The 26,095-nt window shown below is 46.7% G+C and overlaps 1 protein-coding gene across 3 annotated transcripts in view; it reads left to right on the top strand.

Annotated features, from left to right (window-relative positions):
- Positions 1-26,095, top strand: part of GGT1 (gamma-glutamyltransferase 1) — a 222,987-nt gene that overhangs the window by 149,250 nt on the left and 47,642 nt on the right. For 2 of the 3 annotated variants that reach the window (XM_068238301.1, XM_068238302.1), the window contains exon 2: positions 20,964-21,134. In XM_068238301.1, coding sequence (XP_068094402.1) covers positions 20,964-21,134 — 171 coding nt within the window. Of the gene's footprint in view, positions 1-7,276; positions 7,294-20,963; positions 21,135-26,095 lie in introns of those variants that run through there. The other variant, XM_068238304.1, reaches the window with a different exon arrangement.

The raw sequence follows: 26,095 nt of genomic DNA, 5'->3' as shown, positions 1-26,095 counted from the left end.
GAAACGAGTTTGCCTAGGAGTAGTGGGGGGTGACACCCTGGGCGCACAAATTCCACCCCTTAAAGAAAAGAAATTACTGCTCCCTTGTACTGTTACATGGGAGGATAAATCTGTATCCACTGAAGCCTTTATTGACTCAGGCTCAGCGGCTAATTTTATGAATTTTGATTTTGCTCAGGAGTTGGGCCTTCCACTCACTCCTGTGAGACCCCCCGTTCAGGTTACGGCAGTGGACGATTCCCCTTTGCAACGGAATCATGTCCTGTCACAGACTCCGATGGTGGGACTCACCATAGGGGTATTGCATGGGGAGGAGTTACAATTTTTCGTTTTACACATGTCAACCTCCACTATTATCTTAGGTATGCCGTGGTTGCAAGTCCATTCACCGCACATAGACTGGGCCACAGGCCAGTTAACCTCCTGGTCTCCCCATTGTTTTCAACAGTGTTTGGGGAGATTAACATTGGGACAGACCAGAGTTCAGGTGGAAGGTGTACCAGATCAGTATACTGAATATTCTGATGTTTTCTGCCCTAGAGCAGCCGATAAATTGCCTCCACATCGCCCTTTTGACTGTCCCATTGATCTCCGTTCTGGTTGTGTACCCCCCCGGGGTCATTTGTACAATTTGTCGGGGCCCGAAAAATTAGCTATGCAGGAGTACATCAAGGAGAATCTGGCCAAAGGCTTTATCCGCCCGTCCCGGTCGCCTGCTGGGGCAGGTTTCTTCTTCGTAAAAAAGAAAGACGGAGGCCTGCGGCCTTGCATCGACTACCGCGGTCTTAATAAAATTACGATAAAGAATCGCTATCCGTTACCCCTCATAAACGATTTGTTCACACAGATCACTGGCGCCCAGATCTTTTCTAAACTGGATTTGCGGGGTGCGTACAACCTGGTACGCATAAGACAGGGCGATGAATGGAAAACGGCCTTTAATACACCTGACGGGCATTATGAGTACCTGGTGATGCCCTTCGGGTTATGTAATGCCCCGGCCGTTTTTCAGGAGCTCATCAACGAGGTTTTCAGAGAGGTGTTGGGGAAATTTGTTCTTGTTTATTTAGACGATATCCTCATCTTCTCCAACAATCTCTCTGAACATAGAACTCATGTGAGGTTCGTGTTGAACAGGCTAAGGCAGAATCTATTGTACGCAAAATTAGAAAAGTGTATCTTCGAGGTAACATCTGTCGCTTTTCTGGGGTACATAATTTCTACTACAGGCCTGTCCATGGATCCAGCCAAGGTCTCCGCTGTGTTAGAATGGCCTCAGCCGGTAGGCTTGAAATCACTTCAGCGGTTTCTTGGCTTCGCCAACTATTACAGGAGGTTCATAAAGGGGTACTCTACGGTGATTTCCCCACTTACCAGTCTCACCAAAAAGGGTGCAGATACCACTCACTGGTCTCCTGAGGCGTTACAGGCTTTCGCCACCCTGAAGGGTCTATTTTGTTCCGCACCCGTCCTCAGACATGTGGATACGTCTTTTCCATTTATTGTGGAGGTGGATGCCTCGGAGGTCGGGGTGGGGGCTGTGCTGTCCCAGCGATCTGGCCTGCAGGGTAGATTGCACCCATGTGCTTACTTTTCCCGTAGGTTCTCCCCTGCGGAAAGGAACTACGATATTGGCAACAGAGAGCTCTTAGCCATTAAGTTAGCCTTTGAGGAGTGGCGACATTGGTTAGAGGGAGCGGAGCATACGATTACGGTTTACACTGACCACAAAAATCTAGAATACATCGAGGGGGCTAAGAGGTTGAGCCCTCGCCAGGCCCGTTGGTCATTATTTTTTTCTCGGTTCTCTTTCATTATTACGTACACCCCAGGTAGCAAAAACGTCAAGGCGGATGCCTTGTCCAGGTGTTTTGAGTCTGAAACAGCACAGCCCTCCATTCCAGAGACTATTGTTCCCCAGAGGTTGGTACTGGCCGCAACAGAGACTTGGGAGGATTGGAAGGGGACTTTAACTCCCTTTCAACAAGACATCCCGGAAGGAAAACCCGCAAGGGTGCTGTTCATTCCATTACCGTTCCGTCTCCAGGTTCTGGAGATGTTCCATACGCATAAAAATGCTGGGCATCCTGGAGCATCTAGAACTCAGGATCTGGTAGCCAGATGCGCCTGGTGGCCCTCCTTGGCAGCTGATTGCAAGGAATACGTGAGGGAATGTGCGGTTTGTGCCAAGAGCAAACCCTCCCGGCTGGCACCTGTGGGTACCTTGCAGCCTTTACCCACCCCGAGTGAGCCATGGACTCATTTGTCCATGGATTTTGTGGGCGAACTTCCCAGGTCAGAAGGCATGTCGGTCATTTGGGTGGTAGTCGACCGTTTCAGTAAAATGGCCCATTTCGTGCCCTTGAAAGGACTCCCCTCAGCCCAGGAACTGGCTGACCTGTTTATCACACATGTGTTCCGGCTGCACGGCATTCCAGAAAACATAGTCTCGGATCGGGGAGTCCAGTTCGTTTCTAAATTTTGGAGGGCATTCTGCCAACAAATGGGTATGAAACTGTCATTTTCATCGGGCTACCACCCACAGACCAATGGGCAAACGGAGAGAATCAACCAGTCATTGGAGCAATTTCTGAGGTGCTATGTTGCGGAGACACAGAATGACTGGGTCAAATTTCTGCCTTTCGCGGAGTTCGCACAAAACAATCTAAAGAGCTCTTCTACCGGATTCTCTCCGTTCCAGGTTGTGTCTGGAAGATTGCCCAAATTCTCACCATTGCCAGTGGTCTCCACCCCATTTCCAGCTCTGGAGGCCTGGCAGAGGTCTTTTAAAGACATTTGGCGCACGGTGAGAAATAATTTACAAAAGGCGTTTTTTAGTCAAAAGAGTCAAGCTGATAAAAGACGTTCAGTAGAGTGGAGCTTCCAGCCAGGAGACTTGGTTTGGGTGTCCACACGTCACTTGACCCTGAGACAGCCCTCTGACAAACTTGGCCCCAGGTTCGTGGGTCCATTCCCAGTTACTAGGAAGATCAACAATGTCACATATATCGTTGATCTTCCCACCAGCATGCGTGGGGTGAGGTCTTTCCACGTATCACTTCTCAAACCCGCAGTCCAGGTGGGTCCCGCTCCTCCTCCTCCTGTCTTAGTCGATGCCCAACCCGAGTATGAGGTGGAGAAAATCATAGATTCACGTACGGTACAGAACTCGGTGCAGTATCTCGTACATTGGAAGGGGTATGGCATTGAGGAGAGGCAATGGGTACCTCGGAACCGCATGCATGCGGACGAATTAGTGAGAGAATTTCATGCAGTACACCCAGAAAAACCTGGAAGGAGCTGTCCGGAGTCCACTCCTCGGGGGGGGTACTGTGAGAAAGCACGGAGGAGCCGCCGCCATGAGCCAGCGGCGGGCGGCTCCTCCCGCATACAGCAGCCTCACACACGGGGAGGCAGCCGCCTCCTCCCAGCATGGGGCGGCTGTTCCCGTGCAGAGGCATGCGGAGCGCGGAGAAACCGCTGCGTTAGACGCGGCAGTTGGCCCGCATGCCTCCGCTGTGGAGGCACAGAGCAGGGCTGCTGTGGCTGGGACATGTAGTCCCTCTGGAGTTAGAGTGACGCGCGCGCCCGCACTCAGGCAGAAAATAAATGCCAGCCAGAGATAGTCAGCTGACCAGGTTGGTCAGCTGACCCTGGCTTCCCTCCTGATTGGTCCAGCACTTAGGGAAGGGCTGAAGAGGCCTCCATGTATATATATGGCCAGCTGTTCATTTGTTCCTTGTCTGGCGTTGCGTTCACATACGTGGGAGCACCCAGATCCGTTAGTCAGATCCGTTAGTGTGCCGGGACCAGCTGGAGCTGTAATCCTACACTAAGCTAGATTCCGTTGATAGCTTAACCACCCTGGCGTTCTGATTAAATCGCCAGGGTGGCTGCGGGAGGGTTTTTTTTAAATAAAAAAAAAACTATTTCATGCAGCCAACTGAAAGTTGGCTGCATGAAAGCCCACTAGAGGGCGCTCCGGAGGCGATCTTCCGATCGCCTCTGGCGGCAAGAGATAACACGGAAGGCCGCAATGAGCGGCCCTCCGTGTTTCGCTTCCTTCGTCGCCATGGCGACGAGCGGAGTGACGTCATGGACGTCAGCCGACGTCTTGACGTCAGCCGCCTCCGATCCAGCCCTTAGCGCTGGCCGGAACTGTTTGTTCCGGCTACGCTGGGCTCGGGCGGCTGGGGGGACCCTCTTTCGCCGCTGCGCGCGGCGGATCGCCGCGCTGCAGCGGCGATCAGGCAGCACACGCGGCTGGCAAAGTGCCGGCTGCGTGTGCTGCTTTTTATTTGGTGCAAATCGGCCCAGCAGGGCCTGAGCGGCAGCCTCTGGCGGTGTTGGACGAGCTGAGCTCGTCCAGACCGCTCAGCAGGTTAAAGTACTAGTTTGATTGTGATATTTGTTATGACTTCTTGCCTGCCTTGACTACTCTTCTGTACCTCGTTATTTCTGATTCTCCGTTACCGAACCCCAGCTCGCTCCTAGACTCTGTTTCTGCCTCCTGATTTTGTACCCCGATATATCTGATACCCCGTTGCCGAACCCTGCCTGTACTCTGACTCCGCCTTTTGTCTGCTGATCTTGTACCTTATCTGTCTGTGTGGTTACGACTCGGCTTGCCCGACCCCGAGAACCGACCTCACGATTGGAGGCGGTTCCCTGTCCCGTCAGTGACACTTACGCCTGAGTGTCACTTTCGGACTTTCCTCCTCACTGTTAGTCTGACTCCTCCCGTCTTGGAGAGCTCAGACCTGTGGAAGGAATCTGTGCAGTTCTCCTTGCTGCACTGAGGCTAGTCCTCTGTATTACTGTTGCACCAATCACTACACTCTACTCAGGTGACCAGAGGTTAGCTAGTATATTGGATTATCGGTGATACTGCAGATCACATATAATCTGATATACGTCTGTATTCCCTGTGATACTGCAGTTCACCGGTAATCAGACCTCTCTGTGCTTCACCGAGCGTTACAATCACATAGGCAAACGCTGGGGGGAGGGATTACAGCTGCCCAGAATCCCCCCTCTAACCAGAGCCGGTGCAGTGTCTGGGGAAAGACACAAGTTGAGACACCAGAATATCTGCAAGTATCCTGCAGCTCACAGCACTGCCCCCTTTCTTTCCCAGCTACAGTTGACTTTGGATAAAGCAGCAGCATGGACTTTGCAAAGGCCTTCGACACTGTTCCCCACAGAAGTCTGGTGCAAAAGTTGAGGATGCAAGGACTGGGGAAGAGTCTGTGTGCACGGATAGGGAGCTGGCTAATGGACAGAAAACAAAGAGTTGTGGTCAATGGATCGTACTCAAAATGGGAGACTGTTAGCAGTGGGGTCCCACAGGGGTCTGTACTGGGTCCAGTGCTCTTCAATTTATTTATTAATGACCTAGTAGATGCAGTAGTGAGCAATGTTGCTATTTTTGCAGATGATACAAAATTGTGCAGAATCATCAACTCTCAGGAAGATAGTGTCATATTGCAACAGGATCTGGATAGGATGGCTATATGGGCACATACATGGCAGATGAAATTCAATGTTGACAAATGTAAAGTCATGCATTTTGGTCGTACCAATGGTCTAGCACCATACAAAATAAATGGGATACAGTTGGGAACATCAAACTTGGAGAAGGACTTAGGAGTACTCATCGACAACAAGTTAAATAATCATACTCAATGCCAAGCCGCTGCAGCTAAAGCGAACAAAATTTTGGGATGCATTAAAAGGGAAATAAAAACTCGAGATGCTAGCATAATATTGCCCCTGTTTAACTCTCTAGTAAGGCCACATCTGGAATATGGAATTCAGTTCTGGGCACCACATTACAAAAAAGATATTGCAGTTTTAGAGCAGGTGCAGAGACGAGCTACAAAATTGATACGTGGGATGGAAGGTCTCGCTTACTAAGAAAGGTTAGATAAACTGGGTTTATTTAGTCTAGAGAAAAGACGCCTTAGAGGAGATCTAATTAACATGTATAAATACATCAGAGGGCAATATAATAGCTTGGCGGATGAGCTTTTTGTCCCTAGGCCTTCTCAAAGGACTAGAGGACATGAGATGCGCATGGAGGAAAAACGTTTTAGCCATTTATTTAGGAAAGGGTTCTTTACAGTAAGAGTGATTAAGATGTGGAATGCATTGCCACAGGAAGTCGTTATGGCAAACTCTATACCTGCATTTAAAGGGGGCTTAGATGCTTTCCTTGCATTGAAAGACATCCATGGCTACAATTACTAGGTTATGCCTAATGATGTTGATCCAGGGATTTTATCTGATTGCCATCTGGAGTCAGGAAGGAATTTTTCCCTTTTGGGGCTAATTGGACCATGCCTTGTGGGGGTTTTTTCGCCTTCCTCTGGATCAACAGGGGTATGTGGGGGACGGGCTGGAGTTGTACTTTGTACTGGTTGAACTCGATGGACGTATGTCTTTTTTCAACCAAAATAACTATGTAACTATGTGTACAGAGCATGGAGCAGCAACGTGTGTACAGAGCATGGAGCAGCTCTGGGGAACTTAAGAGTCAGGTATGAGCGCAGCCCTGTGCCCTGCTGTGTGAATGCTTCACTTTCCCCTTCATTACCAGTGTCGGCTGTCCTCATTATTATCTGTATACAAACTGTTCCTGATCTATCCCATTTTCGGTCAGACGGGAAATTGCATTATGTGTACCCAACATGATGTCCTACCATATTATTATACTGTATTGTGCATGGCTGAGGTAGACCTTTCAGGAATCCCCTCCGTGAAAATCCTGGGTTTGCCCCTGCATCAAGTGTTTTATTCCTGTTCCATAACATTTGTAAAGTTTTATCATATTTCCTTCCACCTGCACTGCCTGCCACTTCAAGACATTTGTTACAATTTTGTCTTTTTATCATACATTTATTTTGGTGAGGGTGGATCAAGGCGTAGAGTGAGTGGGAGATTAGGGAAGCTGTCACTGCTCTTGCTATTAGAACAGATGGCAATGCCACCCACTCACGCTGCCTGTTACAGCTTTGTATGCTTCTTCTACTGCCCTGCCAAGGTGCGTCAGACAGAGATTGGGCACACTTAACCCCTCCACAGCTATTGTGTGAAGACAGACAGAAATATTGTAGTGATAACCTCTGTGCTCAGCATATTACTAATCCTGGTAATCAAAGCAGTTTCTGTGAGGAGTGCTGGAAGCACAGTTTATAGTGTTTTTACAATAAATGCACAGTGAAGGCCCCAGACTAAATTGCCAGTCAAAAACCCAGGTACACATTATTGCTGGACCTACACCTGTTAGATATGGTAAGTGATCAATATCTTTCTGATATTCATATTTTACGACCTTGCTGGTGCTCCACTGGACATTGGATCACACCTCGGCCGAGATCCAGTGTGATACCCCTCTCTCTGCCATAGCTACAAGGTTTGTAATGCTTGCTTGCTGCAGTACAGAGCTATGCTGCTTGCTGCAGTACAGAGCTATGCTGCCTGCTGCAGTACAGAGCTATGCTGCCTGCTGCAGTACAGAGCTATGCTGCCTGCTGCAGTACAGAGCTATGCTGCCTGCTGCAGTACAGATCTATGCTGCCTGCTGCAGTACAGAGCTATGCTGCCTGCTGCAGTACAGAGCTATGCTGCCTGCTGCAGTACAGAGCTATGCTGCCTGCTGCAGCACAGAGCTATGCTGCCTGCTGCAGTACAGAGCTATGCTGCCTGCTGCAGTACAGAGCTATGCTGCCTGCTGCAGTACAGAGCTATGCTGCCTGCTGCAGTACAGAGCTATGCTGCCTGCTGCAGTACAGAGCTATGCTGCCTGCTGCAGTACAGAGCTATGCTGCCTGCTGCAGTACAGAGCTATGCTGCCTGCTGCAGTACAGAGCTATGCTGCCTGCTGCAGTACAGAGCTATGCTGCCTGCTGCAGTACAGAGCTATGCTGCTTGCTGCAGTACAGAGCTATGCTGCTTGCTGCAGTACAGAGCTATGCTGCCTGCTGCATTACAGAGCTATGCCGCCTGCTGCAGTACAGAGCTATGCTGCTTGCTGCAGTACAGAGCTATGCAGTACTAAAAATGATGCAACAAGCCGTATAGATAATAATTATGATCAATTTGCGGAAAACATCAATTAAAATTATGATCGGATGGTAAATTTCAATTGAGCAGCGGTAGGTCGAAGGCCCGTAAACAAACAGTGCAATGCTGCAGTTTAATGGAGAAATCTATTGAAATTTTCTGTGTAGTGTAATAGATTCAGTTCAGGGAAGGATTGATCTAGGCTTGTATTGTTGGCCTGCTGAGTGGGGTAGATGTGACAGAGCCCATTCAGGTTATGAGTCAATGGCTACTATTTCAATCTCGTAAACTAATATTGATGCACTGGAAAACCCAGCACAGCCTACGGTGGATATGTGGTTGACGCAGTTTCATGTGCACCTTAAATTGGAAGAATCAATATATGTGCATAGAAGGGCGCCACAAAAGTTTAAAAAAATATGGGGAAAGTGGTTGGATGTTCAGGGAGTGGCAGACTTTGAAGTCATAAGGGTCCAACTGTTTGGTGCAAGTTAATGGGATTTATGTTGCTTGGCGAAAGTTATTGTATCCTCACTGTGGCAGAAAGAATGACGTTTTGTGGGATTTATCTGTGGTTTTAAGGTTGGATGAGCGGGTGGCCACAAGGCTAGGGGGAGTGTTTTTGTTGTATGAAAATTCATTCCAGATATTGGTTGTACTGATTAACTGTTTACATCAGACGACACACTGCTGCATTACATTTTGTATTGTAGCCTTGTTTACAGTTTTTTTTAATAAAGGCTGATTTATGCCAGAATTGGTCATACATTGTATATTCATCCAGGAACATGGTCGGGGCCTGTGGACTGAGAACGAGACTCTACTTTACTGCAAGGGATAACGGGGTGAAGATAATTTTACTGACAAATAAAATCTTACTTCTGATCTAGAATCGGTAAATGAATGTCACTAAGCAAGCTCTGAGCATAAAGAAGCTAAATCAGGCCATGCACATGAAGATCTTATCAGCATGGCTGGTAAAACTGCTCCAAGTTCCGGTTTTCAGTGGATTAATGTGTGCGCTGCCAGTTTAGGATTAAGTTTATCACTCTCTACGATTAGTGATTTATAAGAATTTATGAAGTTTTCTTTTGTTAGTAAGTAATGAAAACCTCTCAGCGTCTTCTGGCTTTTTGCTAGTGTATATATTACATTTAAAGTGGGATTATACGCCCCAAACTAACATTTCAGTAACTATTCTTAGTTACATAAAAGAACATTTGAAAGCAATCCCACACATTTACTGTGTGTAAAAATATGTACTTTCACTGTAGAGAGCATTACAAGATAGTTTATCTCTGGCTAATGGCAAATGTAATTTTTGCTGACTAAAGCTCTCTGAGGCATATGCCTTCACTCGGCCCCTTCCTTTTTTGCTGAAGTGACTCAGCTTTTGCCAGGGCGATGTGTCTGTTCAGCAGAAGGAAGAAGGAGAGGGATAGAGGAGGGAGCAGAATCAAAACAGAGGCAGAAAATGCCTTCGGCTTTTGCCGATGAGACAGAGATAAACTTGAGAGATAATCTTGTACTTGGGGCATAACTACAAATCATGGGGCCCCCCACTGTTCATACCCCTTTCCTTGCCTAACACTCACAGCCAGGAGGCCCATCTTGCAAAGGTCATTAAACTTTTGTGGGCAACATATTCTTCACACCCATAACAAGTGTAGCCACAAAACACCTGATCTTAACCCTCCTTGCATTATGATTCTTTTTGAACTTTAGGGTCTAAATGCTTTTAGACCCTAAAAACGGGAAAAATTAATGCTGCTAGAGAAACCTGCAGCAGCCCAGCACTTACTCGCCTTCTTGGGATGCAGTGCTGCAGTTTTCCCTACGTCCTCCGGGTGGCACTAAAACTCTGTAGTGAGATTGCCGTCTGTCTTCATGGCAACAGACTGCGATCTCACCAGGGGGAAGCAGAGCCTCTAGGAGAGGAAGAAGAATGGCGGGCGTTGTCGGGATCCCCTGGGAGGTGAGTGAAAATGCCTCCTGCGCAATGCTCTGCACATAGCCCCGGCGGCTACCATGAGTCACGCCCTGGGTTACCACTGCTGGCTTGTTTTTATCCATCCCGAGTCTGACTTGTGATTACCGCCAAGGAGGTTAAAGATGGACCACTTACCGCTCTGGACCACCTGCAGTTGCTGGAGCTGCTCCCCTGTAGTTTTGCCCCTGCTTGTACTACTCTCTGCAGTGAAAGTATACATTTTTGCATACAGAGAATGTGTAGGATGGTGTACGCGAAATTGCAGTGATTTTTCCACGATTTTAATGAAAGTGATTGGGAGCGATTTAAAAAAAACACTAATCAATCGCAAAACTCTCAGAAAAGCACTTCTAGTTTGAGTGGGCCTTTAACCACTTGAGGACCGCAGTGTTAACCCCCCCTAAAGACCAGGCACTTTTTCTTAAAATTGGCCACTGCAGCTTTAAGGCCAAGCTGCAGGACCGTATAACTCAGCAAACAAGTGATTCCTCCTCCCTTTTCTTCCCACCAACAGAGCTCTCTCCAGTGTTTGTTTGGTTTTTTTATAAATATTTGACTATTTTTTAAATAAATTTCTTTCTTTTTTTTTTTTTCTTTTTTTTTACTTTACCCTGCTCCCTCCCTCCCTCCCTCCCCCCGCCAGCCAATCAGCGTGATCGGCTGTCATAGGCTTCAGGCTTCAGCTTCAGCCTATGACAGCGGATGACTTCCGCATCTCCAGTGGGGACAGCCTTGTCACACGGCTGTCCCCAGTACAGCGCTGCTGCAGATCGCAGCGCTGTACAAAGCAATTAGACGGCGGTTTCGCCGTCTAAGTCTCCCGAGCGGCGATCGCCGCTCGGAGACTAAAGGCGGGGCGGAGCTCCGTCCCCTGAGCAGGAGATGCGCGTGCAGCATGCGTGCGATCTCCTGCTAGCCCCATAGACAGCCGTTCACGCCAATCGGTGTGGAGCGGTCCTGGGGCTGCCGCACTGCTCACGCCAACTGGCGTGGAGCAGTCGGTAAGTAGTTAAAGCAGATCCGAGATGAAAAGCTAACTATAACAAGTAACTTGTCTATATATCTTATCTAAAGTTTAGATAGTTTACACAGCAAATCTAGCTGCAAACAGCTTCAACAGTTTATGATTTATTCCTATGATACAATGACAGCAGCCATGTTTTGTTTGTCACATTACACACAGGCAAGCTGATATCATCTCCAGCCCTCAGCCTGTGACAAATTCAGTCCCCTCTCCTCGTACCTCCTCCCCTCTGCCTCTGAAATCTCAGATCCACTTTAAGGCCTCTTTTCCACAGGCAGTTGATCTCGCAACTGCTTGCTGCTGCCTGATAACTGCTGACTGCTGCCTGGTAACCAGGGATGCCCTAATCATGAATTCGGATGAAATCTGAATAGGTGTTATTCGGATTTCATCCACTTAATTGCAGCAGCTGTGCGGGTGGCCGAGGGGGGTTAATCTTACCCATCAGGCGTCTTTTCACACGTCCCTTGGCGCCTCCCACGATGCGTTCCAATCCGGCGTCATGTGACTATACACTTCCTCCTTCAACCCAGAAGGAGGAAGAGTATGTAATCACGTGACGCCAGATTGGAATGCAGCGTGGGAGGCGCCGAGGGACGAGCGAAGAAGACGTCTGATGGGTAAGATTAACCCCCCCCCTCAGCCACCCGCACAGCTGCTGCAATTAAGTGGATGAAATCCGAATAACACCTATTCGGATTTCATCCGAATTCGTGATTGCAGCATCCCTGCTGGTAACTGTTTGCTGAGCACACAGTTCAATTGCTTGTGGAAAAGAGGCCTTACAAGATCTTAAAAAAGGCCTTAAAGGGGAACTGAAGTAAGAGGTATACGGAGGCTGACATATTTATTTCCTTTTAAACAATACTGGTTGCCTGGCAGCCCTGCTGGTCTATTTCTCTGCAGTAGTATCCGAATAACACCAGAAACAAGCATGCAGCTAGTCTTGTCAGATCTGACTTTAAAGTCTGAAACACCTGATCTGCTGCATGCTTGTTCAGGGGCTATGGCTAATAGTATTAGAGGCAGAGGATCAGCAGGGCTGCCAGGCAACTGGTATTGCTAAAAAGGAAATAAACATGGCAGCCTCCATATAGCTCTCGCTTCAGTTCCCCTTTAAAAGATCTGTGTACACTTTCAATGACTGGCACCTGTAGCAGCCAATCAGATGCAAATCACTATGGTGACAGTTTAATGCCCCAGTTCTGTACAGAAGGATCACTTTGCTGTTGCCTAGATTATTCCTGATATGCAAATAATTCCAAGTTGATGCAGAATTATGCAAATTCAGTATACAGCCTGAAAATGGGCCAATCAAATTCCAACTAGTCATGATTCGATGGTTCCATTTTCAAGCTGCATACTAAATTTGCATATTCCAGCATCCACTTAGAGACTAGAGATGCAACTAATGCTCAAATCAGTTCATAATCATTTTAGCTGGGAAGAGCCAAAAAAAATTGATTTTGAGGTGTTTTATAGCAGTGGCATTTGTCATGCGAAAATTAGGAAGGGTGAAATGTGAGAAAAATGTGAATTTTCTGCATTTTTCATTGTAAAATGCTTATATAACTGGAAAAAATATTACCTAGCGAAAACCTAGATTATGCTGAAAAAAACAATATATGTAGCACTTAGATGTCATGTGTAATGAAAAAGTTATAGCTGTATGGGGATGGTCAATGAGATGCAAATAATTCAGAGTTGATGCAGAATTATGCAGATTATGTATGCAAATATATGCATCTTAAAAATAGACCAAATTAAACGTTGTTGGGACTTGACTGGTATGTGTTTAAGTTGCATAAATTTACATACAACATTTCCCTAATCATGCATCAACTCAGAATTATTTACATCACCTTGCAAATATATTTGCATATTTCTCAAAAATGCTTGTAAGGCCTCGTTTCCACGGACTGTTGAGCTGTGTGCTCAGCAAGCAGTTACTAGGCAGAAGTTATCAGTTATCATGCAGCAACAAGCAGTTACCGGGCAGCAGTGACCAGTGAGCAGTTGAGAGAGTTTGAGAGGCATTTCACTGCCTATCAACAATTCGTGGAAAGGAGGCCTAAGACGCACATAATGTATTTCAATGGAGACAAAGAGGACTGCATTCTTAAATGCATTTTTGATCAAATAAATATGATACTGTTTTTTACTCCATTGAAAAAAGGGAACTATTAAATGCAAACGCACCAAAAACGCATAGCGAATGCAAAATGCTATCAGAAACGTATAAAAAAAAAAGCACCCAAAGTATAGAACCGCAAAATCCAGAAAACGCATGGTTCTGTGCATTGCTTAGTGTGCTCCTAGCCTCAGTTATAATTGGCCAATCTCTGACCAATTTTACCACCTCCATGTAGCATGAGGGTGAACAGATATTGTCAGTGATTGGCCAATCATGGAGGCCTGGTGCACACCAAAACCCGCTAGCAGATCCGCAAAATGCTAGCAGATTTTGAAACGCTTTTTCTTATTTTTCTGTAGCGTTTCACCTAGCATTTTGCGGTTTTGGGAAGCGTTTTTTGTGTAGTAGATTTCATATATAATGTTACAGTAAAGCTGTTACTTAACAGCTTCTGTAACAAAAACGCCTGCAAAACCGCTCTGAACTGCCGTTTTTTAGAGCAGTTTGCGTTTTTCCTATACTTAACATTGGAGGCAGAAACGCCTCCGCAATCCAAAAAATGCGTCACCCCGGGAGTATGCGTTTCAGCAAAACGCCTTCCGCTCTGGTGTGAACCACCCCATTTAGATACATTGACCAAGCGGATCCACAGCTGCAAGCGCCTGCAAAACCGCCAAAAAACCCGCTCGGTGTGCCCCAGCCCTGAAAGTGTGTACCAGGCTTATGGTTTAGCTCCCACTGCAAAATGCAATCACTACACGCTTCGTGTTTGAGATTTTGCAATGCCAGTTCCAGAGCCATTTTTTTAAAGGAATGTGCTTTTTTCATAATTCTTTAAGCAAAATTGCTGTGAAATAAAAAATGGTACATGCAGCAAGATTTCAATTTTCTACAAATCAAAATGCTGCTGTGAGAACACCCTCATAGGATGGCACAGTGCTAGCACTGTACATATTGCTGATGATGATCGGCAAATGCAACGCAGTCACCTTCAGTGTGAATCAGCCAATTGAAAGCATGCAGATCAGGTGCTCTGACGAGTACATTTGAAATCGGCGCCGGTAGAGTTGGGCGCAGGATACAGCGGTATATAGCTGATCCTGCTTCTGCACAAGTCCGGGCCGATTTAATTACTATTCCCCCTCCAGGCCGCCATGGATAGTGGGGGAATGAAATAATTTGGCTTCCAGTGATTGCTGGAGGCCGAATTATTATGTTTTTAAGCAACCTCGGCCCCGTCTTCTGACAGAGCCGAAGTTGCTCACTGAGCGCTGCAATAGGAGTGATTCCTATTGTAGTCTATGGAGGCGCCGGCTGCGCCCAAATCTAGCAGCGCTGAAAAGCACTGCTCCGGCTCTGACAGAAGTCTGACTGGATTAGCTGCATGCTTGTTTCAGGTCTGGGAATTAGATACTGCTGAAGCCAGAAAGGTCAGCAGGACACCAGGCAACTGGTAATGCTTAAAAGGAACTAAATATAAATATGGCAGCCTCCATATCACTCATGCATCATGCTGGAAGAAAAAGGCTTAAGGTGGACTGGCCATACACTTATAGATTTGCAGCAGATTCGACCATCAGATAGATTTCTGGCAGATGCCTGTCAAGTTGAATCTGACAGGAATCTATCTGACTGCATTATCGGACCATTAGATCGAATGCAACTCTATGGGCCATCGATCTGCTGCCAGCAGATCAAAGTAGATTTTTCAACCTGTCAGATCAAATCGATCAAAATCTGTTGCAAATCGATCGATTGATAGATTAGATAGAATCATTTTCGGTACTTATCCGTTAGCCGGGCGCATCCTCTAGGTGGCGACAAAACTCCACCAGAGTTACATCTTTCCCTACTATCCATGTCGGCCTGGAGGGGGAATAGTAATTAGCGCCACCTGCCGGATGCGCCCGGCTAACGGATAAGTACCTCATTTTCTGCTTTCCCATTGCAGTGCGTTCCCGCTGTTACAAGAGACGCAACTCTCACTACAAACATAGCCTAAAGGTGCCCATACACTCGTCAGATTGGCAGCAGATAGATAAGAAATGCATCTGATGATCTATCTGATGCATTTTTAGAACATTTTTTACCAGGATAGAATTCCATTAGATTTCAGTTTTAAATCTATTGAAATTCGATCTGATGCCATTTTTTTGCCATCAGATTTCCATTAAGGCCAATGCAAAATGATAAGCAATCTCATCAGATCGACCTAGATTTTCCACCCTGCCAGTTCGATGGCAAAACATCGAAATCGGCCATCGATCGGTCGATTGGCCAACCGATTTGCAATCGATCGGTCGGCCAGAAAATCGGCTGAGTGTATGGGCCCCTTTACATCCAGAGGGTGATTGCTACTGCTCTGTCATCCTCAAGTGATGGACAGGCTCTCCTTTGTAGATTCCTGACAGACTGCTATTCAAAACCAATTGCTGACTCACCACCCCCTTCCATTGACTCCTCAGAAAGTGGTTTAAATGGCAAGGCTGGCCACATCCACTCCAGCATCCTGCTTGGGAGGGGTGGTTAACACCTGTGTCAGTCTTCTCCTCACACAAGCTAGCATGCCTCAGCAACACTTGAAAAGGAGGCGGACATGGAAGAGGTCTTTTAAGCAACAAAAAAGAATGTATGTACTTAAATAGTATTCTTATGTTGTAAGACTGTTGAGAGGGAGCAGGCAGTGTTAGGGCCTGTACACATTGCTGCATTTGCGCTGTGTTTTTCAAAGTGCATGCGATGCCGATTTTTCAAATCGCAAAGCCTTCATGAAAATATAAAAATTGCATCGCACCAGTGTGTACAGGTGTTCACGATTTTCATGATTTTTCAAAAGACCTTGCGATTAAAAAATACATGCAATTTTAAAAGCGCAGCAGTGTGTACAGGCCCTAATACAGTTTCTGCTCAATAGCGGCCCCTGAAGCCTGGCCTTGGACATGTATCTTGTAGGCTTGTTCTGAGCTGAATGTGAAGAGGTTACCATCTCTAACTTCCCCAATATCTGCTGGAAAGTAAATTTCACTTGCTAAATTATGAAATGCGTTGCATTGAGTTGCATCCCATTTTGGCAAGCGCAACACAACGCAGTAAGTGTAAATAGGGCCCAAATGAGTTTTGATAAAGAATATAAGGTACTTATCCGTTAGCCGGGCGCATCCGGCAGGTGGCGCTAATTACTATTCCCCCTCCAGGCCGACATGGATAGTAGGGAAAGCTGTAACTCTGGTGGAGTTTTGTCGCCACCTAGAGGATGCGCCCGGCTAACGGATAAGTACCGAATATAATTTTTAAATGATAAAATCCTAAGGTTTACTTGTAACCCTACACCCATAAACTTAAGGATTGTATCCTCGCTAGATAGTTCTTGGCCGAGACACCTTTTTGCCTCTGCCCAGAATATGGTGGTCCCAATGTGTCACCAAAAGATCTGGATTGCCTTGCCTGAGAGCACTGTTTAACTTGTTTCCCATCCTGCCAGGTGTTGTCCATTCCCTCGAGTACATTTGAAATCGGCGCCGGTAGACTTGGGCGCAGGATACAGCAGTATATGGCTGATCCTGCTTCTCCACAAGTCCGGGCCGATTTAATAACTATTCCCCCTCCAGGCCGCCATGGATAGTGGGGGAATGAAATAATTCGGCTTCCAGCGATTGCTGGAGGCCAAATTATTATAATTTTTAAGCAACCTCGGCTCCGTCTTCTGACGGCTCCGACGTTATTCACTGAGCGCCGCTATAGACTGAATCCCTTTATAGTCTATGGCGGCGCTGGCTGCACCCAAATCTAGCAGCGCTGAAAAGCACTGCTCCGATTCCCTCCCCCGTAGCAACAGAACATGCAGGTTAGCGATGCATCTTTACAGAATGTGGCCCCAAACTGTCACCTGCGGCATTGAGTCCCAGTCTATGCAGGCAACAGTCCTCACCTGTGTGTGTATAAGGCTTAACACTACAGTCTGAATTGTGATGGGTGAGCTGTAAAATGAAAATATTAGATGCTTGCTGGGACACAGACAGAAATAAAGCATCAATAGATACCTGAATTAAGTGCTTTTGTCCCCACTGTGACAAAAAAGATTTGAGTCCCACCACATGGGGTTTTTTTTTTTTGCATGGGAGGTTTTCAGTTGCTCCTGTTCACTGGCCAATACGGCCAGTGGACAGGAAGCCCCTATGGGAGTACATTTTAAATCGGCGCCGGTAGATTTGGGCACAGGATACAGCGGTATATGGCTGATCCTGCTTCTGCACAAGTCCAGGCCGATTTAATTACTATTCCCCCTCCAGGCCGCCATGGATAGTGGGGGAATGAAATATTTCGGCTTCCAGCGATTGCTGGAGGCCGAAGTATTGTGTTTTTTAAGCAACGTTACTCACTGAGCGCCGCTTTAGACTGATTCCCATTACAGTCTATGGTGGCGCCGGCTGCGCCCAAATCTAGCAGCGCTGAAAAGCACTTCTCCGCCCTATGGAGTTGCATCTGAGCATGGTGATTGCTGTCCTCAGATGTGACATGTCGCTTTTCAAACAATGGCATTATCAAATGCTGGCAATGGGCTGCATGTAATTGCAGCTGAAAGGTGCTCTTGGCCAGCAGACAGGTGGTTGAACTACCCGAGATGTGCACAATTCTATCCTTTGTGGAAAAGAGCCTTTACTGATACAATACTTGCTTCAGGACAATGTAAATTGAACAAGATCAGTGAAAAATGTACATTAGTACTGCACAAGCTATTTAGTAATTTAATGTTATTGAAAATTACCTTCTATGTTTCAGCCAGCTGTGATGATGTCAAATGATTCAAAATAATCTTACTTGGAGCCATGACAGCAGCACAGAGTTTGGTGAACAACATGCCAGAAATTCCCTTTCATAAACTCACAACACTATCTCTGTAAAGACACTCAGTTACCACTCTCTGCTCAGATGCTCTCTCACATCCTGTGTCACACAGCATTTCCCTACATCTACATCAGTATAATACTCTACTTCAACAAGCCGAGTTGTCAGAATAAATTTAAAGGATACCTTAGCCCTTAATAAACTCTGCAATTGACGCCGTGTGTGTGCGCGTCTGTCTCCGTTCTTCAGGCTACTTACACACCAGGACATTGCGTTTAGGGGACGTTATAGGGCACATAACGTGCCCCTAACGCAACGCCTGGTGGTGTTGGAGCAGGACGCTACCAAGAGCCGCGTTACAAGCAGCTCTTGGTGCGCCTGCTCTGTCGGAGGCGCTGCGGAGACCACGTGAGCGGAGCTCTCCGCATCACGTGGTCCCGCCAGCCAATCAGCGGCCGCTCCAAAGAGTAAACACTGCAAGTGCAGTAAATATAAAGTGGCCATGTGCCTGGCTACGTAGCGGCCTCTCCCCGCTTCCTCTCCGCCCCTAAAATTAAAAAAAACCCGTACTGAGCATGTGCAAACAGTCTAACGCGGCTTAGCCGCGTATAAAAGTACTGCATGCAGTACGTTGATCTTGACGTGAAGCGTTACTGTGTAACGCCACATGGGCACTGTGAACAGCCCATTGATTTATCATTGCTGTGCGGTGGGCTGCGTTACAGGCTGCTCTAACGTGCGCCTGTAACGTCCCACTGTGAAAGCAGCCTCACTGAAAGGTCCCAGTACAATGCAGTGGTCGGTGGGGTCGGTGCAGCCGCAGTATGTCCGTGGGAGTATGCACACTCCCGCTGGAAGACGTAGCCGGCATGCGTGCCCTCTGACCTGGACATACTGCGCGTGCATGCGCTTATGTCTGCTTGGGCACCAGAGGGCACACACGCTGGCTGCAGAGTGCACGTACTCCCGCTGACATAATGCGGCTTAAACGACTCCGCCGACCACTGCATTGTACTGGGACCTTTTTAATGAAGAATGGAGACAGACACTGGGCCACAGGAGCTGCCGTAAGCCTATGCGCATCTCCCCACACACACAGATGGCGTCAATTGCAGAATTTATTAAGCGCTAAGGTATCCTTTAAAGAGAACCCAAGGTGAACCTCAGGTAAAAAATCAAATACTTACCTAAGGAGAGTGAAGCCTCTGGATCCTACAGAGCACAGGTGTTGAACTTCAGTCCTTGAGCGCCTGGGCCATGTGTATGCCAGTGTTTAGGATGTACTGAGAATGGGAGAAATGTGTTGTACTTGATGAACTACACCTTTCCTGATTCAGTCACATCAATTAATTTCAGCTATGACAAAAATGTTGCCAGAGGCTTCCCATGCTATCCTCCAGTCCTCCCTCCGCCCCGGGATCCTCCTGAACCTCGTGACTGCACTCCACTTCATGCACAAGTGCAGCTGCTGCTGTGCAGTAATAAGGAACCGGCTTACTGCACAGGTGTGCCTGTGCTTGCCCAGGCATAGTACGGCTGTGCTCATGCTTCAAGAGGAGCATAGTCACTGGCTTGGAATCCAACAGGCAGGGATGGATTTATCATAAGGCACTGTAGGCATGTGTCTACAGGCGCCTGATGATGGAAAGGCAGCTCACTCTCCTCCTCTAGTGCCTCCTTCCCTATACAGGGATGGAGAAGAGCGTAAATGAGAGGTTACTCACCTGGATCTCGGCATTCCACTGACAAAATCTTCATTCAGTCATGGGCACCACTAGCTACTTAATACTGAGGGTACTACTTCTGGCTACCTAATACTAAGGGGCACCTGTAGCTACCTAGGATGGGCAGGGGAAGTAAGGGAGAAGTGACAGCTAGGACAGTCAGCATGCTTGCGGTGTGGTTTGGGAGAGGGGTTTGTAGGTTCATGGAGGGCGAAGTCTAAGGTGCCAGCACATCTGTGCCTATAGGTCCCTTTGATGTAAATTTGGGCCTGCGAACAGGAGCTTGTCAGATTCTTTTAAGGACCTGTGCTTAGCAACGTTGGAATGGAGGGCAGTGTGGGAAGCTTTTGCTGGGTCCAGACGATTCCCTCTTCTTAGGTAAGTATTTGACTATTAACCCGAGGTTCGCTTTGGGTACTCTTCAAGTCTACTGAAATCCATTTCAGCACATATGCAGTACATGTAGTTGTTCAGGTTTTTCCCCCACAGGTTTAGACTGTCTTTGATGTAGATAGCTGGGGGGGGGGCAACACAAATGGGAAGCATAGACATAATCCTCTGTTATCCCTCTCATTTTGTGTCTCCTCTTTCCAGCTACCTGCCTTACATGCCATCAGTCCACCAATATATATATAATAATATCCAGAGGGAGAAAAGTCTAACAGAAAAGCCTTACATATCTGCCATGCGGTGTATGAAAGCATTCCTGTATGTATGTAATCTCTGTCTGCATTATATAGCTACCAGACAATGGTGGACCTTTTCAGGGTTTGTAGAGATGAAACAGAATTAAGAAAAACGCCAGTGAGACTGATTTGCCGTATAAATCAGGACTTGTATAAGATGGATTTTTGTGCCATCTGAGAGCAGTGCTGTCAGCCTCCGTGCCAGGCAAAAGCCTGGAAAATGCTGCCAGCTTCAAGTAGTGAGAAGTACAAACAGCCTGATGATGCAGGAGGAGCTCAGCTGGGGCCCAGCAGATCTGCACCTCTTCTGCTCTGTGAATGGTAATCTGGCCACAAGAGACTAAAGCACTGCATATCTAGGCTGGGGATGGAGAAGATTTCCTTGCATACAGTAAAACATAGTCATAACTTTTATGCCTGTTGTATGTATTGTGTTCCATCTATAAGGCATGACCCCTGCGTTTTCAGTACTGACTTTGTCTTCCTCTATCCACAGCGCCATGCGGAGTCGCCATCTGATCATAGGATTTCTGTCCATCTTACTGGTCACCCTTGCTTTGTTCCTGGGGTTGTTTTTTGGGCTTCGCTCTAAACCTACACCCAGCGCTCAGGTCTTTGGGAAAGCAGCTGTGGCTACAGATGCTGGAAAGTGTTCTGAGATTGGAAGGTGAGTTTCTACTGGATGCATTTCGTTCTGTATTCCTAATGGCAAATTTGCATGGCAAATACTTATTGTGTAGCCCCCCCCAAATGTTTGCTTTGTCATGTGAATTATATGAAAGGACCAATATACCATCATAATAGACATACTGTCAGGCCTGGATTTACCTCACAGGAGCCTATAGGCACAGATGTCCTGGCACCTTAGACTTCGCCCTCCATGAACCTACAAACCCCATCCCAACCGCACCACAAGTGTATTGGCTGGCCCAGCTGTCACCTCTCCCTTTCTTCCCTTGCCCATTATAGGTAGCTACAGGTGTCCCTTAGTATTAGGTAGTCAGAGGTACCCTCAATATTAAATTGATAGAGGTGTCCCCAAGTATTAGGTAGCTAGAGGAACCTCCGTATTAAGTAGCTATAGGTGGCCCTGACTGAAGGAAGATCTCATCAGTGGAATGCTGAGAGCAGGGTGAGTAACCTCTCATTTATACTCTGCTCAGGGCTCTGTATAGGGAAGGAGGAAGGGAGGCACTCAAGGAGGGGAGTGAGCCGCCCTTCCATCATCAGGCGCCTGTAGGCACGTGCCCACAGTGCCTTATGGTAAATCCGGCCCTGCAAACTGTACTTATTAGATGTACGTTTGCACTAGAGTAAAATGCACAATAAATATTTTTTTTCCTATGTGTAGCTGCCACTTACAATCACACTGAACCCCTTACTGACTAGTTTTGGAATAGTCTATCTCCTCATGGGGGCTGCAGAGAATTTCCTTTATGTTTAAAAGTACTCCCTGGATGGCAGTGTCACAGTCCAACTGCCAGTGTAGTGGCACAGAAGTAGGTAGGGTGGCTGGCACATTTGTAGAGGTCCTTGCCAGGGGGTGTTTTTTGAAAATAAGGGTAATTTTCTCATAATAATAGGTAGCCAAAGGTGTCCCCTTAAAAAAAAGAAAAAGAAAAAAAAAATTGGGTATGCCTCTAGTATGTGTACATAACCAAAGGTGCACCCTCTCCAGTATAAGTAACCAAGGTTTCCCCCCCAGGTAACCACCCCCAGTATGGTTGCCAGGGTGACCCCCCCAGTATAGGTAGGCAAGGTGTCCCCCCAGTATAGGTAGCAACCCCCAGTATAGGTGGCCAAAGGTGTGACCTCCCCCCATAGGGCGTTGGTGTCAGTGAGGGTATGTAGCTCCCTGCTGCCACTGCATCCTCAACAATCACAGACTTGCAGACCAGCAGCGGCCTGAAGAGAGGAGCAGCGCACAGTAACTGCATGGCACACTTTAAATGCAGGAAATGAGGAATTACCTTACGTCCACTTCTGAAGAGTACTTTATGGGTATGGCATTACTCTACCCTCCATTCACGCTGTCACTGATCTGAGGTGTGTGAGTGATGGGAAGGCAGCAACGTCCATACAAAACACAGTCAGGGCGGCCCTATGAGGTTCCAAGAGGCCGCTTGGTTCACCTGGTCCAAGCAGCACCCTTGTAAAGTATAAGGGCCTGATTCCACTGCCGCACTTGTGTCCACTTTTCAGTTACACACATCAATTAATCTTACCATTTGTATGTAGTATAAGGGTACATTAATACAATATACTGAAAGGATACCTTGGCCAGTTCCCTTATACTACATAGAATTGGTAAGATTGGATAAAAAAGTTGAACCATGTATGGCCACCATTAGGCCTCATTCACACTTCATGCGCTTCTGTCTGCTTTTTTTCAGCACATAATGTTAACAAATACATGTTGCTGAAAAAAAAGCACACAGAAGCGCATTGGTGTGAATGAGCCCTTACAGTTGCTGAAAAGTGGACAGAAGCGGATACAACTGCGTTAGTGCCATCATAGCCTAAGGACTAAAAAAGACGGAAAGCAATATTAAGGCCCTAACTAATTGATAGAGGAATAATCCAGTCAGCCACTGCTGTTCGCACAGAGGACAGTTTGAGCACATAGCTTCACCAATATTTGGTGAATATGGCCCAATGATCCTAATGACATGCCTGTGAAGCTGGTGCCTACTGAAGAATTTATTTAAACGCTTCCTGATACAGCTCCAGAGTGGGACCCTGTGTAAAAATTTGCCTAGCAAAATAGAAACACATGCAGATGGCCACATTTTAATAAGGTTCGTTCCCTCTCTGTTTTCTTTTGTAGTGGGCTGCAAGCTTTTAAATGCACGGTTTAAGTACCTGACCTTTGAATTAGGTCACAGGAAGTGGAAGTTTATGTAGTCTTTGCGTTTGCCTTAATCACTGTCTGTGAGAATGAGTATTTATTGTTTCACCTAAATATTTGTTCTGTTTTCAACTGAGATTTTTACAATGTTGGTGAGAAAATGAGGCAAGGAATATAACTGGTTGCTAGGGGCAACCAGGACAAATACTTCCACATGTGAGCTAGAGGCAATGAACAGATTTATCTCCCTCGGAAAAAGTTCTACTGTTTTTTTGTTTGCTTTGTATGTAGTATTTCAGTTTGGAAGTTGTGAAATGACAGCTGTGTGCCTCCGCTGCAGTGTTCTGTTACTGCTGATTAAATAATTACACACAATAAAAAATACCATAGTGAAGGAAACCAAAGGTCATTTCACATACATTGAGGAAGGCAATAGCAGAAGCAACACCCTTCAGTTTCCTGTTAACAAATTAAGAGATCAAAATGTTACATTTTGTTAAATAACCTATATTAAATAAATGTTAAATAACCTATACTGGGGGCAACTGTACCTAGCTACCAACACTGGGGGCACCTATACCTGGGTACCTACCTATACTGAAGGTGTTTTTTTGGGGGGCTCACCGCAGCTGTAACGTGTGATGCAAATTGTTGCAGGGGCATAGCAATGGGGGTTGGTGAGGTTGTGACCACATTGGGGCCCTTGGGCCAGAGGGGCTCCGAAGGGCCCTCCCTCAACTACAGTATTAGCTCTCTATTGGTCCTGTGCTCATAATAACCACTTCTATAGATATTTTGAATAGTGGTAATCATTAACAGACTGTTCCCCATCCCCTACTTGCACCTCTGACACTGTAGCTGCCAATGGCAGGTTTTGGTGCGCCATATCAATTGTTATGTGTAGAATGCTTGGGGCTGGGGGTGCCCCATTGTAAAACTTGCATCAGGGCCCACAGCTCCTTAGCTACGACAATGAATTGTTGGGTGATGTGCGATCATTTGGGGGGGGAGGGGGTTGAGGGCGCATCCTCACAAATTTGCCTCAGCGGGATCATAGCGGTCCCCATTCTTGTAGATGGGTGTTATGAGGCCTTCGCTCCAAGCCTGAGGAAAGGAGCCTGCACTCAGGATGAGGTTGAATAGTCTTGCGAGTGCCTCATGTATGTCCGGGGGGCTGTATTTGATCATCTCTGGCAGGATGCCATCTGTACCGCTGGCCTTCTTGCATTTTATCAGCTTTGTTCTTTCTCTTATTTCCTGCACTGTGATTGGTGTGTCCAGAGGGTTTTGAAAGTCCTTGATTGTCTCCTCCATGTCCTTCAGTTTTGCAGCTAATTGTTTCTGTTCCAGGGTTTGGACATTTCCTGGGATATCTTTGTAGAGGTCCCCGTATGCTGTCTCCTATCAGTGCGTCACTTCCTGTAGAGCCCCTGGTGCCTTAGCTACACTAATGACTGAGCATTTGTATGCTGTCCCCTATCAGAGACATGGGCGGCGCTACAATCCCCCCCCCCCCCCCCCCCCCCCCCAGGGAATAGCTTAACTTTCTCTCCCTCCCCTTGCTTGTAGAGACATGAGACTTTGGCTGGGGGCTGGAATCATTGTCTGTGATCTGTCCACACAGGAGCAGCTTGCTAGTAAGTAAGGATTAAAGCATGATAGCAAACTAACCAAGTACAACTGTAGGTAACTTTTCTTCAATAATAGCACCATCATTTGGACTACCTGCTCTGCTCAAATGCCTCTGAATTCTGTTTGTGATGTTTACATTTGATTCCTATCATTGCTGACCGAATTAGCTTTAATTTTATCATCTGAGTTAGGCAAAAAATATCTAAAGCTCACCATACAAACAACCATTTGGACCACCCAAATGGGCCCCAACAGCCATCCATCGTGCCCCCTTTGTCCCCCCCATCCTCAAATTCTAAGCTGGAGCTGCCACTGTGTAGACCCCATGGTGTCTTAGCTGCACCAATGACTGACAAGCTGTATGCTGTCTCATATCAGTGCACCACTTCCTGTAGAGTCCATGGCCCCTTAGTTACACCAATAACTGACAAGCTGTATGCTGTCACCTATCAGTACGCAAATTCCTGAAGGTGACAGGCAAGCAGAGAATTAAATTACCAAGCAGCCATATCCCCACCGTCCTGCTGTCTTTATAGTTTTGATAGGTTAAGGAGGAACTCCAGTGAAAATAATGTAATAAAAAGTGCTTCTTTTTTACAATAATTATGTGTAAATGATTTAGTCAGCGTTTGCCCATTGTAAAATCTTTCCTCTCTCTGATTTACATTCTGCCATGTATCACACGGTGACATTTTTACTGCTGGCAGGTGATGTCAGTGAAAGGAGATGCAGCTTGTTTTTTTGGTTGTTGTAAACAGCTGTTATTTCCCACAATGCAACAAAGCTCCCACAGTGTGGTGTCAGAACCATGGTCCTGACATCACACTATGGGAGGGGTTTTACCACAATATCAGCCATACAGAGCCCCCTGATGATCAGTTTGTGAAAAGGAATAGATTTCTCATGGGAAAGGGGGTATCAGCTACTGATTGGGATGAAGTTCAATTCTTGGTTACAGGGGCAATCAGGAAGAAGGGAGAGAATGCAGAACTGTAATGCTGTGGAAAGCAGAGAAATGTTATGAGTGGGACCAGTGTTGCTCAACTCATAATGTAGTCAATAGCCCTTAATGATGTCAAGAGTCCTTCTTTCCAGCTAATTAATCATCTGTAGAGTCCTCTATGACTGCTGTGAGTTTTTCTGATGCC

This window comes from Hyperolius riggenbachi, chromosome 1, assembly GCF_040937935.1.
Source record: "Hyperolius riggenbachi isolate aHypRig1 chromosome 1, aHypRig1.pri, whole genome shotgun sequence".
Taxonomy (NCBI): domain Eukaryota; kingdom Metazoa; phylum Chordata; class Amphibia; order Anura; family Hyperoliidae; genus Hyperolius; species Hyperolius riggenbachi.
This window is presented reverse-complemented; position numbering and strand designations above follow the sequence as displayed.